General features: G+C 29.8%; 1 protein-coding gene across 1 annotated transcript; it reads left to right on the top strand.

Annotated features, from left to right (window-relative positions):
- Positions 1-3923: 3923 nt before the first annotated feature.
- On the top strand, positions 3924-16388 carry LOC105247904 (cytochrome P450 4V2). The gene is made up of 12 exons (XM_025407753.1): positions 3924-4101; positions 4217-4323; positions 5099-5189; positions 5972-6160; positions 8181-8250; positions 8566-8692; positions 9884-9956; positions 10260-10342; positions 12599-12667; positions 13932-14109; positions 15676-15849; positions 15924-16388. Exons 1-12 carry the CDS (start codon positions 3942-3944, stop codon positions 16094-16096), a joined length of 1494 nt encoding a protein of 497 aa, XP_025263538.1. The 5' UTR covers positions 3924-3941; the 3' UTR covers positions 16097-16388.
- The last annotated feature ends 1959 nt before the right edge of the window (positions 16389-18347 follow it).

Raw genomic sequence — 18347 nt, 5'->3', positions numbered from 1 at the left:
TTACCATGCAATATGTGCCCCATTTGTACAAATTAAATAAATGGATAACATTGTAAGTATTATTTTTATATTAAATAAATTATTATAAAATAATTATTAAAATCTAATGAGATGTGTCTTTCTTCTGTTACAGGAGCGGCCGCCTCACCTGGCTCCCCTGGCCCCTCCACCCCCCCCCGCACCCACAAATTATTTTTATTATTATTATATTATTATTTTATTATATTATTATTATTATTATATTATATTTTATTTTATTAATTATAATTTTAAGTACATACACACACACACACACACACACACAATTGTATTAACACACACATTTTAATAAATTTTATATATTTTAATTGAGAAAAAAAAATCTAATTATTTACGTGCCTCTCCTCGCGTCCCCATCCTTGCGTCTCTCTTGCGTTAGTTATAAGCATCGCGATATCGTTCTCTCTTGCACGCGTCATCTTCGCGCTATCGTTCTCTCTGGCGCACTAGTTGTAAGTCTCGCGATATCTCTTTCTCGCACGCGTCATCTTCGCGCTATCGTTCTCTCTCGCACGCGCTAATTTCAAGTCTCGCGATATTATCGTTCTCTCTCTTGTACATGTCATCTTGGCGCTATCGTTCTCTCTCTTTCATATATTCGTTGTTCACTTACCTTTGCGTCGTCCTTTTCCCACCTATACATCGTCCTTGTCCCACGTTAACGCCATCCTTGTCGCACTGTCCTCTTCACACTTTGCACTGTCCTTTTCCCACACGTAGCGCTGTCCTTCTCACACCACCGTCCATCTCTCACACCGCTGATTCCCCTTCACTGCGCGGACCCCCTCGTCCATCGGTCGCGCCGCGGTTCCCCCTTCACCGCGCGGACCCTCTCGTCCATCACTCGCGCCGCTTCACTGCGCGGACCCCCTCGTCCATCTCTCGCGCCGCGGATCCCCCTTCACCTCGCGGACCCCCTCGTCCATCGCTCGCGCCGCGGATCCCCCTTCACCTCGCGGACCCCCTCGTCCATCGCTCGCGCCGCGGATCCCCCTTCACCTCGCGGACCCCCTCGTCCATCGCTCGCGCCGCGGATCCCCCTTCACCTCGCGGACCCCCTCGTCCATCGCTCGCGCCGCGGATCCCCCTTCCCCGCGGGTGACGTCACCCACCGCGCCGCGGTTCCTCCTTCCCCGCGCGTGACGTCACTCCCCCCGCACCGCGGTTCCCCTCGCGCCTCACCCCCCCTGAGAGGACCTGGGTTAGAACTCTCTTAGTATCACTACTTATATATATATATATATATATATATATATATATATATATCTTGCGCAATGAGAGGGCATGGCAAGAGTCAATTATATGGCTGCTATGTCAAGTATTTTTCTTTGCGTACATAGAAAAATAAATGTTAAATGTTAAATGTTAAATATATAAATTTAACTGAATAATTAAGCAATATCGAGCCAACGCAGATGTAAGGCATGAAGCAATAAAAAACTACTTCAAAATCCACACTTTATTGATGTCTAACGACACTTCATCGACAATTAACGGAACGAGAATGAATTTCTCGTTCCGCTAATTGTCGGTTAAGTGTCGTTGGACATAGCGAGATGTTGGTGTCTTTCTCCGACGCGTTTTTTGTGTCCGATGCAACTTTCCTTGCGTCTTATACCGTTAGGAGATTCATAGATCGGACGTGCAGTTAAGATGCTCGCGTATTGTCGAACTATTTGACTGTATTTCACTGAAGAAGGCTCGAAAAAAGTCCGAAACGTATGACTGATCATCAATAAAATGTGGAGTATGGAAGTAGTTTTTTATTGCTTCATGCCTTACATCTGCGTTGGCTCGATATTGCCTAATTATTTAGTTAAATTTATATATTTTATACTTGATCCGTCAAGTTAGTTAATTTATTTTAAATGTTAAATGTTAAATGTTAAATGCATAAACGTAGAGTTTGTTCAAGTAGATTACTTATATTGCATAGTATTTTTCTTTTGATAGTTGGAGTGTTTCTTGTCATGCACATGTGTTCCATTTATTTGGTTTTTTTCTATTCATCAGGACAAAAGTTCATGCATTCAGAATGCTATCTCTGTTTTTTATAGATTTCTCCTACCTTTTAAGACAAAAACCGGTTTACTAACTATATTATTAAAGCTAGCTGGTCTTTCTAGTATCATGTTGATAGGATAAGTAAAAAAACATATCGATGGTTGTGGAAAGATAAGTTATAATTTATTTATGTGTCAATGCTATATGTCAATTATGTAAAAATAATATATACGGTAACAAATTATTTGAGAATTAAATGTCCTAAAATATAAATTTAAGACCTCTAAACAAATATCGGTATTGTGATATCATTTCTAACTTTTCTGTAACTTTAGATGTCAAATGACATTATTAGATGACATTGTTAGATAAAAAAGAAGTACACGAGAAGGATTTTTCGCGATTCAAAAATTAAGATATTTTTTAAGCATTTTTTTATTTTATCTGAAAGGAACTTATTTACAAAATTTGACCCAAATCGGAACATGATTTCGGAAGAACAGCCGATAAATGATTGCTACATAAAAAGTATAATACAAAGTTAGGAATGATATTACAATTCCGATACTTATTTAGAGGTCCTAAATTAATATAGTTAGTTTTAAGTTAGGACATATTTTAAGTTAGAAATTTAATCTTGAAATAATTTGTTACCATATATGATATTTTTACATAATTGCAGTACAATATAGTATTGACACATATAAATAAATTATAAAATGTACTTTTCTACAAATATTGATATTTTTTATTTATGTTATCCACAAGATACTATAAAGACTAGCTTAGCCTTATTATTAGCATATTAACATATATAACATACATAATAAATCGATCTCTATTCTATGAGACAGGGGAAATCTATGAAAAACAGAAATAGCTGAATGCATAAACCTTTCTCTTTATTGATAGTAGAGAAAACCAAATATCTCTGAAACAAAATATTTATAAGCACATTCTTAGAGGAAAATTTTTTTCATGCGGTCCTAAAATTATATTTTAAATTAGGATATTTAACACATCCTGAAATATCCTGCATATATAAATATACATATATATATTTAATCTTTATATATATATATATATATATATATATATATATACATATATGTACATATCTAATCTTCATGTTTGTAAACATACATATGTACAATACACATCTACAATGTTTATATAATATAATCCTAGAACCAGAGAGAGAGAGAGAGAGAGAGAAAGAGAGAAAGAAAGAGAAAGAATCAAAAGTAAGATTTATGTTGATTAATATTTTCATTCATACTTATCTTTTTTTAAAATGACTTGAATTTTATTGAAAGATTTGATTTTCTTTCTTCAAAGATAAAATAGATAAAATCTAACATTAAGTTAAAAGAATTTTAAAAAATAGCAGAGTGAAAATTATTATTTAAAATATAACATCAAAATTATTATCGTATAAAATCTTATAAAAAAATTGCATTTTAAATCACAACTTATCTAATTTTTTTTTTAACTGAAAAATTCTTGAAATCTTTTATATGTGAGATTTGCTATTTCAATAAATTAATACGTTTACTTTCTAATCGGAAGGACGCATTATGTAAATTGTGTTTCTTTTAATTTATTATAGTACGATTGATCTAATCGATGATGAAATTAAATTACTGTCTTTATCGATGACTGTAATATAAGATGAAATAACTTATACTTGCCAAATTTGCTATTTCAATATACTAATACGTTTACTTTCTAATTAGAAGGACGCATTATGTAAATTATGATTTTTTGAATTTGTAATAGTACGATTGGGTGGGGAAAACATAATAAAAGCAACCATAACAGAACGTAGTAACAGTAGAACAGAAGGTAATATTAATATGTAATCATATTACTATTTTAATGTTATCATTTTTTTAATAATGTTTTTTGTAATTGTGTCATTAATTTTACTGGTAAGTTATTTTATCTTAAATTACTGTCATCGACGATCTTCTATTAAAACGGAAAACATTCTGCCTGGTCCAAAAGCATTTCCTCTTATTGGAAGTGCTTATTATTTTCTTCGGCGGAGTTCTGATGGTAATATAATAAAAAGATACAAATATTTATCCGAAAATTAATTATAGTTAATATTAATTATAATCAAATATTCATAAATTACTTTATATGATAAACCATAAAATTTATTTTTTAGAATTTTTAAATGTTATGATAAAATTGATAAATAATTATCCATCCCCATTTAAACTTTTAATGGGGAACAAATTATTTATTGTAATACATAAGGCAAAACAAATTCAGGTAAAAAAATAGTGTCATATATTTCAAGAATAATGCAAATTTATATTTATTTTGAAAATATGTGTGTATATATTTCTTTTGTTGCGTTTTCGCTTCACACTCTTAAGAACAGAAATAACTTTATGCACAACACAATTATTAAATACAGAAATATATAATTTATGAATATGCGAGCGATCAATTCAAATTTAGATCTGAATACGGTATTATTTTTTAGTCACCATAACGACCGACCATTCTTTTGTTCAAACGACCGATCGATATCGAGTGTAATACCGGGTGACAAGATCTTGACGGCGAGATTGCAACAATATATATATATATATATATATTCCAAATAAATAATAATATTTCATATTTTTTCATATCTTATTAATAAATTAACAATAATTTATCACTAATCTAAGTGATTTTTTGAAGTATATGAATAACTCAAATATCAAATAATACATATCCGGAAAATAAAAATTTGAGAAATAAAGCTTTATGCGTTTTGTACCATAAGTATATAAAAAGATAATTAAAACTTTAACTATGCGATCTGAAACTTTAAAAATTAAAGAATTCAATATAATTATACTAATTCCATTACTTGTATTTCAAATTTGTTAATAACTCGATATCAAATTTAGATAAATTTGTATTATTTGCCTATTGAAGTATTCATATGTCAACTATTCATATGAACTATTCATATCTTAATTATCAAAATAATACAAACAAATATACATTGAAAATATTTAAAAAATATATAAAATTTTACATAACATTATAGGAAATTTTAGAAAACAATAAAATTGTAGAGAAAAATATACTATATAAATTTATTGAACCAGTATTCGGTAAAGGATTGCTCACAGCACCCGGTAAGATATTTTAGTATAATAAAATTTAAAGTAACTTCTAATTAGTTCTCCTATTCGTTGACTTTTTCCCGGATTTGCCCTGGTTTTTCAGGTGTCGGAAAACATTTAAGGGGATTTTTTTAAGTATTTCACAGATTTTGAGTGCTTTTTTCTAAGCATGGCTTAGAAGCATGGCTTCACAGGATATTGTGACGCTCTAGAACGTCAGTCGGAATAATTAACAACAGAAAAAATATTATAATAATCACATTTCTATTAATAATTCTCAACAATAATGACTATTAATAATATTAATGATTATTATAATAATTCAAAATGTAAAAGATATAAAAGATTCAAAACATAAAAGATTTATTTTATTTTACTTTATCAGCAGTTGCAATAATTATACATTATGAATAGTGAGCATTCGGATTTCAGTCAGAAAAGTCTAAAATATAAAATCTTTCAGTCTTATTGTCATATTAGTAAAATTACAAATAACAGCTTTATCTTTCTCTCTCTCTTCCTCTCTATCTCTCCCCCCCCCCCCTCTCTTTTCCTCTCACTTTCTCTCTTTCTAATATTTAAATCACATAATTAAATAACATAATTAAAAATAGTAGCTTTTATATTTCATTTACATTCCAGTCGTATAATATTTTTATTTACTATTCGATACCAATACGACAAATTTGAAATTATTAATAATTAAATTTCTAATAACATTTTCTCATACCATTTTTATTCATATATTTCATATTCTTTTTCTATATTGTAACTTCTTATGATACTTATTTCAGAATTAATATGGATTAAAAATCGAAAAATAATAGCACCGAATTTTAGTACAATTGCATTACAAAAGTTTTTTTATGTATTTGTGGAACAATCTTTGATACTGACAGATCAATTAGAAAAAATTGGACTAAATAGGAAGAAAATCATACTTCACAATCATATAGCTAAATATGCTCTGAGTACTGCCTGTAGTAAGTTTAAATATTTTTATTTATTTATAAAATAGTTGCATATCTGTTACCGTTAATATTAAAAAAAAAAAATAATTTACAAGAGAAAATAAAAGGCATTAATGATATATATGATAATTGTGTTATAGATCTTATAAATTAAATAATATTAAATAAAATTAATATAAAGATAATATTAAATAAAGTTAATATTAAATGAAGTTAATATAAAGATAATTTTTACAAAATTATTAATTAATAATTTCTTTCAATAAAATATCACTTATTTACAGTGTTATACTTAACTGCCTGTAATCAGTGACTATTTATTGTTTTTCAGTGATAATACACTGATTGAAATAATCAGTAATATTAAACTATAATTCATCTCTCCATCTAATCTCCACTTATACAAAATTAAAAATTTTATTTATATTTATTAAATACTTATAATATTAAAAATTTTATTTTATTTTATTTAAATTACATGCACATTGAACTTATTATTTTATAACGAGCGAATAATTTTTATTAAGTCGCCAAACATTTATTTATCCGATTTATAAAATCGATTTAATATTTAAAGCCTCTCTATTGTATCAGAAAATCGAAATAATATTTTTAATTTTATCTGTCGCTCTTTGCAAACTTTATATTCTTATATTATATATTGCATACTTTATATAATTCTTATGAAACTAAAACTTAAATACGAGAGAGATAGCGATCATAGCAGTAAACGAACAAACTAGCGATTTTACAGTGAATTTTACTTTAACTGACCATAATCAGTAAGATAATAAGATAAAATTATAAAAAATAAGCGTTTCTACTGAAGATCAGTAAAATACTCACTGAGTCTCAGTGAAATCTTATTTTACTGTTTAAATTGGTAATATTTTCACTGATTCACTTTTAGAGAATAGGACAAAAGTACAGATATTTCCTTGGTATGATGAGATCCAAGCTATCGTTTAAGATTTTGAATGGTTTAACTGTTACTTTGTGAGATCCGATAGTCTATTATTTTTATAACTAGGCGATTCACATATAGATACACAATTCACTTCGTTGTTGCTATATATAGTTTCAAGATGCTACTGTGTCTATTGTTTTTTTGAGTTTTATATATTTTACTTTCTAAAACATTTTAATGATAAAATGTATTAAATGTGCTGTTAAATTTTTTAACATTAGATATAATGAATTCATATATACATATAAAAGATGTCCCTGCATTCTGGACCAAAATTGATACAGCGGCTTTAAGCATGAAAACAAGTCGAAAATGTTAAACATATATTCGAATTCGAACGGTTCTGGAGTTATAAGATTATAAAGCGCTTCCTTAAGACAATATAAATTGAAATAAATGTTATTTAATGTTCTTTATTTTGTTTAAAGCTTTACAAAAAATGCTGAAAAATTCTTTCGTCGACTTCGATACACTTTCTAATAGAAATTAATAAATTGTTTCGAGCATTTTGGAAAATATTTAGAGTTCTACAAATAACATCCGCAACATTAAAAATGTGAATTTTTGAGCATCTTTTTAAAGCTTTAAACAATATAAAGAACATTAAACAACTTTTATTTCAATTTATATTGTCTTAAGAAAGCTTTAGAAAATTTTATTATCTTATAACTCCAAAACCATTCGAATTCAGACATATGTTTATTAACATTTTCGACATGTTTTCATGTCCTAAAGCCGCCGTATCAATTTTGGCATTGAATTCAGGAACACCCTGTGTATAATAAAATTAATGAAACAAGTGCAATCTTATATAGATCTAATCGTAATTTTCAAGAGTATTTTATAACGAAACATTCATTTTCTGTTTAAAAATTTCGTATCATTTGTTTACCAAATATATAACACTATATATATATATATATATATATATAAATATATATATATATATATATATAATACTATATATATATATATATATATATAATACTATATATATATATATATATATATAAATTAATAATTAATATCTTAACTAATTACTTTATTTTCCATGACATTATAAAGGCACAATGACGGATATCAAAATGGAATTTCTATCCGATGAAATCAATCAATGTCTCGAAGTAATTGCGAGGTAAAATAATTTTAACTCTCAATTTCTTATGTTAATGTATATAAAAATCATGATAATGATAAGTTTATTTAAAAATATTTTATGCATTTTTTAAGAGATTGCACTTTCAAAAGAATTTTTTTAAATGTACAAGTAGCAATTATATTTCAAATTAAATCTTTATTATGAATAATATTTTTGATGTATAACTATGAGAATAATATTAGTTTCTTAATTTATTCGTATAGAACTTAATAACTATAATTAGTTAATTATGTGCTTATATCATGCAAGTGCTTATATAATATAAAATATTTTAAGAGAAAAATTTTTTAGCTTGAGAAATACTTTTAAGTCCAGAGTTCGAAATCCGTTCTTATATTTTGATTTGATATTCAATCTCACTGCTGTGGGACGAGAACAGCGAAAGGCTATAAACTTCTTACATTCTTTTATAAATAAAGTAAGTGGGAATATTAATAAATAATTTAACTTATAACATTATATATTATATATGTATATATATATATATATGTATATATATATATATATATATATATATATATATATATACATATACAGGGTCTACCAAAAGTGTGGAAACCCCTAAATATCTCGGAAAATATACGTTTTACAGAAAAGTGTTTCCAACAAAAGTTGTAGGGTTTAAGAAGATCTATATACTGATTCTATCAGTTTGACCTTGGATGGCGTCGTCAAGGTCAGGTCAAGGTCACATTGACTTTTTTAAATGACACCCCCTACATTTGATTGCATATTCTTATAGCTTAATTCAAGAGCTTTCCAAAACACTATAATAATGTTCATTTTTATTAAGTACTTTGCGAGTTATGAGGGTTGAAATAATTTCTTAATTTTACATAAACCATAAAATATCTAGTAAACCATTCATTTTTCGATTATCTTACCTTCATACTTTTATGTACAAATTAATGAGAGGAATCAATTGGTGTAAAGAAAACACATAGTTGTTTCTAAGAAAAAATATGTAATTTGCAATTAACAATTCCATATTTTTTCTTAAAAACAACTGTATGTTTTCTTTACACCAATTGATTCCTTTCATTATTTTGTACATAAAAGTATGAAGGTAAGATAATCGAAAAATGAATGGTTTACTAGATATTTTATGGTTTATGTAAAATTAAGAAATTATTTCAACCCTCATAACTCGCAAAGTACTTAATAAAAATGAACATTATTATAGTGTTTTGGAAAGCTCTTGAATTAAGCTATAAGAATATGCAATCAAATGTAGGGGGTGTCATTTAAAAAAGTCAATGTGACCTTGACCTGACCTTGACGACGCCATCCAAGGTCAAACTGATAGAATCAGTATATAGATCTTCTTAAACCTTACAACTTTTGTTGGAAACACTTTTCTGTAAAACGTATATTTTCCGAGATATTTAGGGGTTTCCACACTTTTGGTAGACCCTGTATATATATATATATGTATATGTATATATATGTATATGTATATGTATATATATATACATATATATATATATATATACATATACATATACATATATTTATATGTATATTTATTATATAATTTATTATTATATTTATATTTATATTTATATGTATATTTATATGTATATTTATTATATAATGTATTATTACACAGATAATACAACAGCACATGTATGCATTAAATGAAGAAGATACCAACTGCACAGAATACCAACAGAATACAACTCGTAAGTTTTTATCCATGTTTTATTTGTATGTTTTTTATTGTTCTATGATTCAAGCATCTTAAGTTGTGAAAATAACTTTTTTTCATAAACTTACAATATTATTAAAATGTTTGTTTAAATTCTTAAAACACTATTAAAATTCCTAATTTTGATCATTATTAAAGATATTTTTCTTTTTCTAAATTTATTTTCAATATTAATTTCCAAAGTGACACATTTAATTTTGCTATTATAAGATTTAGACACTACTTAACATATACACACACGCTCAAAATTTTACATTTTATTTTCTATACGATATAGATAAAACACTTCTACAGATTTTATTATCTCATAAGTACCCGCAAGAGATGATACATGATAATCTAATTACAATGATATTAGCGGTATGTAAAATAATTCTATATAATTTCTACGTTAATTATATTTGTTTATAAATAAACAAAATTTATTATATTAAATATAAAAAAGCGAGGAAGAATAAGAATAAGAAGAATCAAGCCTAACAAAATAAACGTACTTATTTTGTATTGAAATTCTTTTTAATAATAATGTTTTGGTTATTTATGAATTATCTTCAGCATACAAAAATAAATAATATATTGTTACAATATAATTAATATTATTTAACTTAGACACTCCAACTAATTTTATCATATGGCCTATCAGCAATTCCAAGGCATTTTTCTGATATCTTTAGTGAACGTTAAAAAAATGTTATTCTATAGAATAAAAAAATTCTACCTAACTATCGTCATTACTGTTCTCAGCATTATAAATAATTTCATTATAATTGACTGAAAAATAAATATCATAAATAATTTTATTATAAAATGTTTGGCGTCGTAACGACGCCTATGCCGTGCAAAAAATTAATATAAATAAAAAACATAAAGAATCGGCCACAGTATTGATAACATGAATTGCCTTATATGTTTTTTAACATATCATAAATATGTTCTATACCATATGTATATATGTTCTACGTGTCTTTTTTCGAACATTTTAGAGATATAATATGAAGAATATAATTTTATTTTATACATACGAACAAATTGCATTCCTTCAAATACTTAAATTAAATACTTCATAAAAATCTTCTCTTTAACTAATCAAATAAAAATATAATGTGTAGAATTTCAGATATAGATTGTGTTGTATTAATCAGCAATCGGACAGATTACTAAAAACACGCAATTAATAGCATAATAATAATAATAATAATAATAATAATGATAATAATGATAATAATGATAATAATGATAATAATGATAATAATGATAATAATGATAATAATGATAATAATGATAATAATGATAATAATGATAATAATGATAATAATGATAATAATGATAATAATGATAATAATGATAATAATGATAATAATGATAATAATGATAATAATGATAATAATGATAATAATGATAATAATGATAATAATGATAATAATGATAATAATGATAATAATGATAATAATGATAATAATGATAATAATGATAATAATGATAATAATGATAATAATGATAATAATGATAATAATGATAATAATGATAATAATGATAATAATGACGATAATAATGATAATAATGATAATAATGATAATAATGATAATAATGATAATAATGATAATAATGATAATAATGATAATAATGATAATAATGATAATAATGATAATAATGATAATAATGATAATAATGATAATAATGATAATAATGATAATAATGATAATAATGATAATAATGATAATAATGATAATAATGATAATAATGATAATAATAATGATAATAATGATAATAATGATAATAATGATAATAATGATAATAATGATAATAATGATAATAATGATAATAATGATAATAATGATAATAATGATAATAATGATAATAATGATAATAATGATAATAATGATAATAATGATAATAATAATGATAATAATAATAATAATGATAATAATAATAATGATAATAATAATAATAATGATAATAATAATAATGATAATAATAATAGTAATAATAATAATAATAATAATAATAATAATGATAATAATAATAATAATAAAAGTAATTTGCAATTCTGTCGAATTACGAATATCATACATTAATGAATCACGAGTTTTAATAGGATAACGAGATTGAAGTAATTCGGATGTTTTTTTTAAATAAGAGATTAATAATATAAATGTTATTTACGAAACGTCAGAAAAATAGTTACACAGTTTTAATAGACACACAGATATCAAATGTCTTCGTCATACATATGTGACGATTACTGAAAATTTGCCGAAATTCATTTAAATTGAAAATTCAAATGTTTTATTCAAATGTTATATTTATTTTTCCTTCCTCTTCATATGCAATTTAGTGGTTTATCTTGATTTGTTTACATCTAATTCTTTGTCAACATGTTATTTACCTCTATATGCTGAAGATGGCTCAAAGAAAGAATCGAAACTATTATTAAACCAAAATTATTATTAAAGAAAATTTTTACACGTACAATATAAATGCATTTATTTACTATGCTCGAATCTTATTAGCGTTTTTTCTTGCTGATTTTTTATACTTTTCTATTCAATATATTAGAGCCTTTTTTATTTTAACTTGTTTGTTATATTAATCAACAAATGAAATTTTTATCTTTAGGGTTTCGACACAACAGCTGTTACGATAGATTTTGCAATCTTTATGTTAGCAAATTTTCCATCAATACAAGTACGTATTTATTAAATTTATTCACAGCAATTTACTCATAATAAAACGAAATGTGCAAATGATAATCCGATAAGCAGCCCGGCAAGTAAACAGAAATTGATAATGTAATTGTAATCTGTACGCGCAACCTCAAAGTTCATGAACATGCATTATCACATACAGGAGAGAAGTAGTAGTCAAATTTTATACTCTGATTCATGTCAGTAAGCCGTTTCGAAGTTATTGAAGTTATAAAGTTTTTCCTGATAAGTCGATGACTGCTATCGTATTATTTTCCGCGAATAAAGATAGAAGTGATAAATGATGGTGGATCTACTTTTAACTATAATATATATAACTATAACTGACCGATGCGTATGATATTTTGGGTCATTTTTTATTATAGACATTCGAGCAAATAAAAATCATCTTACCTACCAAAAGCTCAATAACTTCGAAACGGCTTACTTAAAAGTGGTAAAATTAGTGCTTTTAAAAGGTCACAGAAGTATTGTCAATTTTTCATTGCTGAAATGGCGATCAGTGGATGAAAATCAAATGCTTACTTCTCTTTTCCATGTAACAATACATGCTTATGATTTCGAGGTCTCACATATAGATCAAATAATTAACTTTTCTTTATTATCGAACTACTCTCGTACGATTCTCTATGGCAAATATATTTTTAAACAATAATCAAGAAAACTCTTTTTTAATAAATTCAATTATATTCACTCAAATCATAACTTATTCAAAATTTTTTTTAAATATATTATTATATATGCATTATGAAGTAATTTCTACTACTGAGGTTAGTAGAATCATATATATTATTGCAAATATTTATCATGAATAAATATGTAGCTGAAGCGTTGTTCAAATTGTAACTTAAATTTAGTTTGTAACATAAACATAACATAAATATCATAAATATTTTTTTTTTCAAAATAACTAAACTTATAACAAGCGAGAAAACAAAAAAGTATATGTCATGTACGAAACTTATTACAAATTCGTTTAAATAAGAATTTTGTGTCTAATGTAATTAAATTGAGTACTTTAACGAAGATATACAATATGTACATTGATCTTTATCATTATTATAATATCAGAATACGAATCCGTAAATGTAATTAATAAAATTACTTTAAAATTAATTTAAATTTTAAATTGTCTCTTATAATTTATACATATTGCATGTATTTATAATTTATATAATTTATACATATTGCATATATTTATATTTATATAATTAAATGTATATGTTATTAATTTTATATATTAGGAAAAAGTATATCAAGAATTATGGCAAATTTACGAGACGAAAACTCCAAAATCTGCCCCAATTAAATACGAAGATTTACAACATATGGATTACTTAGATCGTGTCATTAAAGAAACTATGAGATTATTTCCTGCTGTTCCTTTAATTGGGCGATATCTAACAGAGGATGTAAAAATAGGTTTGTTTTTAAATATAATTATCTCTTTATTTTATGTGTGTATGTGTGTGTGTTGTTATGATACACAATTATTATTATATATAACTTAAATAAAAAAAAATAATTTTTAAAGGACAACTACGAATATATATATATTTGTAATAACATATATATGTATAAAGTGTCCCAGGCTACCCATACACCTCTTTTGAAATGAAAATAAATGGTTTTTATCAAAAATCGCGGACAATTTTTAAGTAAATCGGATACATTCTATCAAATGGTGATATTTTCAACTTTTAATTCCAACTGAAAATACGCCATCGGGAATGGAAGAAAGATGAATTTTTTTAGGGGAACATGGTACTTTTTATTATAGATTCGAATTGTACATGAAAAATAAGAAAACTTTTGTATCAAATGTTTTTTCTGAAACTACCTCTGTCAATCTTAAAATTGACCTTGAAAGTAAATGTAATGAAATAATGAACTTCAAATTTCAAATGTTCCTGTGGTGCTACTAATGACAAGGATGTGTATGTGCTTGAATGTACGGGATTATAAACGTTCATAGAAGAATCAATTGGTGTAAAGAAAAAATAGTTGTTTTAAAAAAAATATATATATATATAATTTGCAAATATGTAATTTAACAATTTCATATTTTTTCTTAAAAACAACTGTATGTTTTCTTTACCACTTGATTTCTCTCATTATTTTGTACATAAAAGCATTAAGGTAAGATAATCGAAAAATGAATATATTATTAGATATTTTATGATTTATGTAAAATTAAGAAATGATTTCAATCCTCATAACTCAAAAAGTACTCAAAGAAGAAATACTTTATTATAGTGTTTTGGAAAGCTCTCAAAGTAAGCTATAAGAATAGGTAATAAAAAATGGGGGTTCCGTTTAAAAAAATTGAGATAACCTTAAAATCTCTGAAGCTCCTCCACCTACAAAAAATTATTAGTAGCATATTACGGCTCTCTTGGTACAGTACAACTTTTATAAGTACAAAATTTTTGTATCTCTAAAAATAACGGAGATATTTCAGGTGGACAGAGTTATTGGTCCACCCTATATATATATATATATATATATATATATATATATATATATATATATAGGGTGGACCAATAACTGTTGGTACAATAAATGTTGAAAATGTTCACCATTTTCCTGAATACAAGCAGTAACACGTCGACGCATCGATGTTATGTTTAAAACAACATTAATATCTTTTAGAAAATTAAAAATTATTAAATTATTAAAAATGAAAATTATTAAAAATTATACCTTTTAGAATAACAAAAATATTAAAGATTACATTTAACAAAATTCTTTATAAAAAAGAACTTGAAAAATCATTTTAATGTTTAATAAAAAATATTATTTGTTCAATGGCAATTTTGTATATCAAATATATATCTGTCTGTGAAATGAAAAAACATAAGACGATTTAAATTGTATTCTTATTGCTTTATTTATATATAAGCTATTTATTATTTTTCTAACAATTTATAATTTTTAATATTTTCTAACGTTATTATAACAGTATTATATATAAGCATATATGTTTAGGAGAGTTTATTTTGCCAAAGGGCACTGAGGTTTTTTTGGCAATATTGACTCTACACCGAAATGAAAAGTATTGGCCCAATCCGTTGATATTTGATCCAGACAGATTCCTTCCTGAGAAAGGAACATCTAATAAATATTACATGCCGTTTAGTTCTGGACGCAGAAATTGTATAGGTAAGCATAAATAAATCACATAGAACACATATCACAAAGAAATATACTTAAATATAACTATCAAGCTTTTGCAGGTATGAAATATGCAATGATTTCAATGAAAGTTATCTTAGCAATTTTGATAAGAACATTTGTATTCAAAGTAGAGAAAATTACTCAGATAGATGCAATAAAATTAGATATGGATATAACACTACACAATATTGAACCTATGGAAGTCATTATAAAAAGACGAGAATTACATTAAAATAATGTAAGAATATGTTAATAAACATGGTTTCGAGATATTCGAGTGTGAAAGTTAAAATGGGATACCTTGTATATATATGCACAATTATATTATTATATACAACCTAATATGTTTCAATAGAAAAAGAAACTTAATATTTTTTGTATAATGTGTTGTTTCTGCATAGTATACATAGTATAGCATAATGAACGGAGGGTAACCTAAAGTTAAGCCACAATTTATTCATAACGTGATTGAAATTAAATGTAAGTGTCAATATTAACATCATAAATGAATGAAATAAAATACATATCCACAATTGTTTTACTCAATAATTAAATAATATTTATTAAATATTAGTTATAAATGAAAATGTGTGTGTGTGTGCGTGCGTGCGTGCGTGCGTGCGTGGCGTGCGTGCGTGGCGTGCGTGCGTGCGTGCGTGGCGTGCGTGCGTGCGTGCGTGGCGGTGCGTGCGTGGCGTGGGCGTGGCGTGCGTGCGTGCGTGCGTGCGTGCGTGCGGTGCGTGCGTGCGTGCGTGCGTGCGTGGCGTGCGTGCGTGCGGTGCGTGCGTGCGTGCGTGCGTGCGTGCGTGGCGTGCGTGCGTGCGTGCGTGCGTGCGTGCGTGCGTGCGGTGCGTGCGTGCGTGCGTGCGTGCGTGCGTGCGTGCGTGCGTGCGTGCGTGGCGTGCGTGCGTGCGGCGTGCGTGGGGTGCGTGGGCGTGCGTGGGCGTGCGGGTGCGTGGGCGTGCGTGCGTGGGCGTGCGTGCGTGGCGTGCGTGGGGTGCGTGCGTGCGTGCGTGCGTGCGTGCGTGCGTGCGTGCGTGCGTGCGGGTGCGTGCGTGCGTGCGTGCGTGCGTGCGTGCGTGCGTGCGTGGGGGGGGGGGGGGGGGGGGGGGGGGGGGTGCGGCGTGCGTGGGGCGTGGGCGTGCGTGCGTGCGTGCGTGCGTGCGTGCGTGCGTGCGTGCGTGCGTGCGTGCGTGCGTGCGTGCGTGGCGTGCGTGCGTGCGTGCGTGCGTGCGTGCGTGCGTGCGTGCGTGCGTGCGTGCGTGCGTGCGTGCGTGCGTGCGTGCGTGCGTGCGTGCGTGCGTGCGTGCGGTGCGTGCGTGCGTGCGTGCGTGCGTGCGTGCGTGCGTGCGTGCGTGCGTGCGTGCGTGCGTGCGTTGCGTGCGTGCGTGCGTGCGTGCGTGCGTGCGTGCGTGCGTGCGTGCGTGGCGTGCGTGCGTGCGTGCGTGCGTGCGTGCGTGCGTGCGTGCGTGCGTGCGTGCGTGCGTGCGTGCGTGCGTGCGTGCGTGCGTGCGGCGTGCGTGCGTGCGTGCGTGCGTGCGTGCGTGCGTGCGTGCGTGCGTGCGTGGCGTGCGTGCGTGCGTGCGTGCGTGCGTGCGTGCGTGCGTGCGTGCGTGCGTGCGTGCGTGCGTGCGTGCGTGCGTGGCGTGCGTGCGTGCGTGCGTGCGTGCGTGCGTGCGTGCGTGCGTGCGTGCGTGCGTGCGTGCGTGCGTGCGTGCGTGCGTGCGTGCGTGCGTGCGTGCGTGCGTGCGTGCGTGCGTGCGTGCGTGCGTGCGTGGTGCGTGCGTGCGTGCGTGCGTGCGTGCGTGCGTGCGTGCGTGCGTGCGTGCGTGCGTGCGTGCGTGCGTGCGTGCGTGCGTGCGGTGCGTGCGTGCGTGCGTGGGGCGTGCGGGGGGGCGTGCGGCGTGCGTGCGTGCGTGCGTGCGTGCGGGTGCGTGCGTGCGTGCGTGCGGGTGCGTGCGTGCGTGCGTGCGTGCGTGCGTGCGTGCGTGCGTGCGTGCGTGCGGTGCGTGCGTGCGTGCGTGCGTGCGTGCGTGCGTGCGTGCGTGCGTGCGTGCGTGCGTGCGTGCGTGCGTGCGTGCGTGCGTGCGTGCGTGCGTGCGTGGTGTGTGTGTGTGTGTGTAAAGACACGATATTTCTGTTATGTAATGATAGTTTGTTAATTAATAAAATAGATAATAAAAAATGTTTTTTCTTTTAGAAAATTATTTTGAGTGCTTTAAATGTTTAGTTTAAAAGTTGTAATTTAAGTAGAACTTAATAGTTATACGACAAGAATAATTTTTATTCTTTATTATTGTTCGTTCTTTCTTAAAGGATTTTGCCCAATTTATTTCAATTCTCTTTAATTTTTTTCTAAAGTATTTAAAAGTTGGACTATTAATAATTATTAATAATTATTTATCAGTTATAAAAATTTTGAAGCTGTGATTCAATTTCTTTTTACAAATTCTTTAAAAAATCTGTTATTTATGAAAAAATGA

The sequence above is a fragment of the Camponotus floridanus genome, unplaced genomic scaffold (genome assembly GCF_003227725.1).
Source record: "Camponotus floridanus strain SB8 unplaced genomic scaffold, Cflo_v7.5 scaffold187, whole genome shotgun sequence".
In the NCBI taxonomy this organism is placed as follows: Eukaryota; Metazoa; Arthropoda; class Insecta; order Hymenoptera; family Formicidae; genus Camponotus; species Camponotus floridanus.
The sequence above is the reverse complement of the archived record's forward strand: the minus strand, read 5'-3'. Positions and strand labels throughout refer to the sequence as shown.

What these genes read in the sequence shown, in the direction of transcription:
- LOC105247904 (XM_025407753.1), top strand. Translation starts at nt 3,942, where the DNA reads ATGTTTTTTGTAATTGTGTCATTAATTTTACTGGTAAGTTATTTTATC. An exon ending in TGCTCTGAGTACTGCCTGTA is followed by an intron (nt 6,161 to 8,180) that starts GTAAGTTTAAAT and finishes GACATTATAAAG; the next exon opens with GCACAATGACGGATATCAAA. An exon ending in ATACCAACAGAATACAACTC is followed by an intron (nt 9,957 to 10,259) that starts GTAAGTTTTTAT and finishes TATACGATATAG; the next exon opens with ATAAAACACTTCTACAGATT.